At 36.6% G+C, this 5,132-nt stretch overlaps 1 protein-coding gene across 1 annotated transcript; it reads left to right on the top strand.

The window, feature by feature from the left end:
* The first annotated feature begins 1,904 nt into the window (after positions 1-1,904).
* si:dkey-251i10.2 (uncharacterized protein LOC562682 homolog) lies at positions 1,905-3,822 on the top strand. Its single transcript, XM_067576574.1, has 5 exons — positions 1,905-2,097; positions 2,808-2,920; positions 3,175-3,287; positions 3,550-3,614; positions 3,713-3,822. The coding sequence occupies exons 1-5, from the start codon at positions 1,905-1,907 to the stop codon at positions 3,820-3,822; spliced, it is 594 nt and encodes a 197-aa protein (XP_067432675.1).
* Positions 3,823-5,132: the final 1,310 nt, after the last annotated feature.

Raw genomic sequence — 5,132 nt, 5'->3', positions numbered from 1 at the left:
GGTCCCTGTATTTAGAGTTCATGACTTTCAGATATAAGACTGATTAATTTAATTGAATTATTTTTCCTCCTAACTAATTAATTATTAATTAATTAATTTACGGAGGTGGTGCCCCTATAATTTTATGAGTGCATAATATTAATTTCCAAGTGTAGTGTTCCTACAGTAACATGATCAGGACTCCATGCAGGCTCAAATTGGAGGTTAGCACATCAGCACACGATGCAAACTTCTTTCTGAGCTCCTGTTGGTCCATATACAGTATAAACCTGCAACATACTTTATATAAGTTTGATAATAAGTTTTAAAAGTTGCTTTATATAGGGAAAACTGGTTTTGAAGGTTTGAGGGAGATATCTGATGATGGCAAACAAGCTCATAGGTTTTGACATCCTGGGAGACCAACTGATGAATCTTCTGGCTATACACGGTATGTCATGACAGTGTTACAGTAATGTGGGAGTCATTGGCAAGCACAGGAAGAATCAGCATATGCTTGTTGCCTGGAAGAAACTTAATTCCTTAAGTCTGTACTAAAAATTGAGTCATGCAAAAAAGTCTTACACATACTATATCTTCTTACTGGAGGTAGCTGCTGGATTAATCTCACTTCTGTGTGGATCAGGAAGGTTGAATACAAACTAAGTTGACATAAGGTTTGGCTCTGCGCTCAGGTTTTGGGGGATTAACTACAGCATGCAGGAAACCTCTTCTCACCTCTGTCTTCACATGCTGGATAGCGTGTATCATTGGGCTCTGAGATTCATTATAAACTGTGGATCTCTTACTCACCATTGTGTATTATACTCAAAAGTTAATTGGCCTGCTTTATGTGCATGCTGCCTCAGATATTTTTTATTTAAAAAGCATTTCTTAGCAAAATTCCTATTTACTTATCTTCTCTTTTAAACTTGAAATATGGAAATTACAGTCTCTGTTCTCAGGACATTTTGCAGATTGTTGTTCCCAAAGTCCAAACTGAACTGGGAAAGAAAGCTTTTAGGTTTTCTCCACCTGCTGCATGGAGCAATGTACAGACTGATCTTGAACTTCAAAACATAGAACAATTTTAAAACTATAGTGAAATCTATTGAGTCCAGGTTTTCTGTGCGCAAATGTTTTATCCTATAATTTCTGATCACATTACACAAATGTGGTTTTATATTAATTTATTACTGAAATTATGTGTTGCTGCTATTCTTGGCCAGGCCTCCATCATAAAAGAAATAAATTAAATAAAGGCTAAATAAATAAAATTTAACATGAAGTGCATTTCATGATTTCACAGCAGGCGGCATCAAGAAGAGAAGAGCTACATAATCAAGTTAAAATGTTTTCCCATGATTTATGGTCAAACTAATGTCATGAATAATCCCTGACAGAAATATCCATTAGTAATACTTTGTCCAAGTTTTTTGACTATGGTATAATGGCATACAAAGGGATTTTAAATTTCATAAAAACATACTTTAATTGTACTGTAGTGCTGTATAATAGCTTGTGTTATGGACTATACTTAAGTTGTTATCATGTGATTTTCATAGAGAGTGCTTTCTAACTTCACTTATACACAATTATTTTGATGCACAAAAAAAACTAATCCAAATATTTTGTTTTGCTGGAGGAAAATTGACATTTGTTCTTCCCTGAAATGCGTGAATAACACTTACGTATTCTTTTCAAGAAATCACAAGAGAATTCACGTGAAAAGCACTTTTCATGGTTGGAAAAGCGATCAGTGGAGTAAAATTAAAATTTTCTGGTTTTGTGACTCAGCAACACTTTTTAAAAGTCCATCTCTTGGCTCAGGTCTGTGTATTGTATTCAGATCGTGTAACACTATAACACTGTAACACTATTTGGATATTTCTGCTGTGCATTAGCTTTTCATTCATTAATTCCCGATGGAGCCGTTGTTGCCTGCTTTCATTATGCTTCAAGTGCTCTGTTTTGTTAGTGGCTATCCCTCTGGTGCTCCCACCGGTGCCTGTGAAGATATGATGCCTCGTCACTCTGGGGTGCTGCCACAGCCTTCACCAGCACCCTACACTTTACTCACCAACATGGAGACGTTTGAGCCAGGCAAGCCAATTACAGGTAAGATGAATTAAGTAAATGACTACTTTTAGAGATAACATAAAGAAAACAGCAAGCATTACAATGTATTAATAATCCAGTAAATCCAGTATACACAAACATGTCCCCAACACAGTAGTAATGTTAAAGAATGAATTCATAAACAAGGACATCTATTTGTTTTATATTTGTGTAAAAGAACAGTTGATGAGAAATTTGTTTTACAATATTTATGGGGTGATTTTTACAGTTGACTTCTCATCTATATGCATCTTTGTGGATAATAATAAAACTTTTTTGTCTTTGATTTTCATTAGTTTCTTCTTTGGTTTAATAGTGGTAGTATAAAGATTAAAGCTCAAAGTTTAAAGCTTTGACTGTCATCTTCAAGTCAACTCTGTGTGTGTGTGTGTGTGTGTGTGCGTGTGTGTGTGTGTGTGTGTGTGTGTGTCAGAGTGTGTGTGTTCATTTACACTGATATCAATTTCTTTCATCAGTGATGAAATAATATGAAATAAATGAAATATGATGAAATTATTCCTTTGTAGTGAGTGATGAGGATACAAGAGGATGAAATGAAAGTATTTTATGGAGGCTCAAATAGTTCTTATTTTTGTTAAGCAGGTATCATATAACTGTAGACAATAACACTTGTGTCCAACACATGTAAGCAAGTCAAAATTAAAAATCTGTAGTATACAACTGCTTTTTTGTTGTGCTTTCCTGCACAGTGACTATCATTGGACCAGAATACAGAGGTTTGCTGCTGAAAGCTCTGACAGACAGCAGCACCGACGCTCTGGGGAGCTGGAAACTCCCTCCTCCAGACACAAGGTTCCTTGAGGTCCGTCTCACAGCTGCTATCAACAGTTAATGTGTTAGGAGAGGATGTGATGTGCATGTTGTGGACCTAAACTGTCAAACAGCTGCAAACAGACAGAATGTTTAACAGGATATATCACAGATGTTGATGCTAAATATGTGTTGAGAGACATTTTGAACTGCTAAAGTCATCAAAGCAAGCCAGAGTGAGCATTACACTACAAGTGCAATTGTCAACAGTCCCAGATAATAAATGTAGATATTTTATGTTCACAGTGTACAGGGAATCCAGAAGGTGCTATTACTCATGCCAACACCAACCTGAAGGGCAACAGCACTGTATACAGCTGGATACCATCCAACTCTAGCCCAAGCCCTGTCTACTTCATGTATGTAAAGCAAAATACTTTTTCATTTGTTTTTACCATCACAAAAACATAAATCTACTTAACCATTGTCTCACAGGATACACAAGTCTATTTTATGGTATCTTCTGTGATAGCAAGCTTTTATGAACACTTAAAACGATATTCCAATGATTCAAAATGTGCTTTTCTTATATTTCTTAGAAACTAGATATTCTGTTATTTGAATGAAACTCAGGTATCTAAACATAAAGCATCACTACAGCATAACTCTGTGGTTTTCCAGGGCCACAGTAGCCCAGCAACGCACAGTCTTCTGGGTTAATGTGAGGTCAAGCACTCTGACCAGAGGTAGGTACAGTAGTTTAATCACAAAAGGGTGAATCCAGAATACATTTAGAGAGAGAGAAATGTTTGTGATTATTTGTCCTTATCTTCTGTTCCTGCAGGGAAACCAGGAGGTCTCGGTCTGGCTACTGGTGCAAGCACTGGATTGGCTGTTGAAAAGCCTCTGCTTGTCCTTGTGACATGTTTCCTGATGTTACAGATGCTAGGGTGAAAGCAAGCAATGCATTTCCTGCAGTCTGTTTGGCTGTGAGCGTGCATTAAAAAAATTATGTGTATTAAAAAATAATTATATATTTTGTAAACATTTGATCTTGTGTTATATCCATCGTGAATTATTTGATTTAAACATAGAGCCCAGAAATGTTTGAGCACCTAGATAAGTAGAGCATATTAATGTGGGTTCAGAGATATAGACATAAATTATTATCATACCTGAGTTGAGAATGCACTATGCTGTAAAACCATAGCTATGGTGACTGCTCTCCTCTGTCGTAGTTAATACGTAACAAAACACGTGGACATCAGCAAATAGAAAAAACTGGGGCACATTTGCCGTTTAAAGCATTTCAGCACTGTCTGTGAAATAGATTAAAAGTTTCCAAGAATGCATGGTTAGTCATCCCTATGAGTCACAGCAGTGTAGTGATATTTAATACTTTACAGCAGCACAATGATACTGTCTCATTCCCACATTTTACATAACTTACACACAGAATACATGCAAGCTGTGCAGTTATTGTTGATTGTTGATTAATTATGAAGCTTGCTCTGTCTGTTTTTCCACCAGACGCTGATTCCTCTCATATTATATGTCTATTGTATGTCTCTGATGATCATGTTAATCCATCACTTCTCATAATAAAAACACATCAAATTAATTGTGTTCCTTTAATTTCAGAGAGAGAGAGAGAGAGAGGGTGGGGTGGGGTGGGGGTATAAAGACAGACAATGATAAAAGAGAGAGAGAGAAAGAGAGAGAGAGAGAGAGAGAGACAGTCAGGAGATCTAGAGTCCCACAGTGGTGGTTTGTTATTGACTGAAACTCATTCCACTTATCGAAGAGCACGTTATGACCTGCTTTTTCCACCTCGTTGATCTATAACCTAGATTCACTGTATGTTGGTTAACAGAAAGCCTGCAGGCAAAATGTTAAAGAGGCTTAAGACATGCATTACATGTGAGATTTAAAGCTCTCTGCCATATCCATCATTTCCTGCTTGCCTCATATTTCTTTGCTCCACATGTTGCTTCACCTTGTAACATCTGTGCCTGAAACCACAGATTTCTGCTTTTACTAAAGCAGGTTTAGCTCTTAATGTATGTTTAGTGATTTTATTTGCAACCAGTTCAGGATGACAAAATGCAAATTAACCCACCATCCATTTACTGAAAAAACAAACACACATGTACAACAGCTGGTTTTACACTTTCAAACCTTGAATTAAAAAGAAAAAAAGGGGGGAAATGCAGTTTGTGAATCACAGTGCTCTAAAGTCAAACTAGTTCATTGCTCCTACAAAA

Source organism: Thunnus thynnus, chromosome 2 (genome assembly GCF_963924715.1).
Source record: "Thunnus thynnus chromosome 2, fThuThy2.1, whole genome shotgun sequence".
NCBI lineage: Eukaryota > Metazoa > Chordata > Actinopteri > Scombriformes > Scombridae > Thunnus > Thunnus thynnus.
Note: the sequence above shows the minus strand (reverse complement) of the source record. Positions and strands in the feature narration are given on the sequence as shown.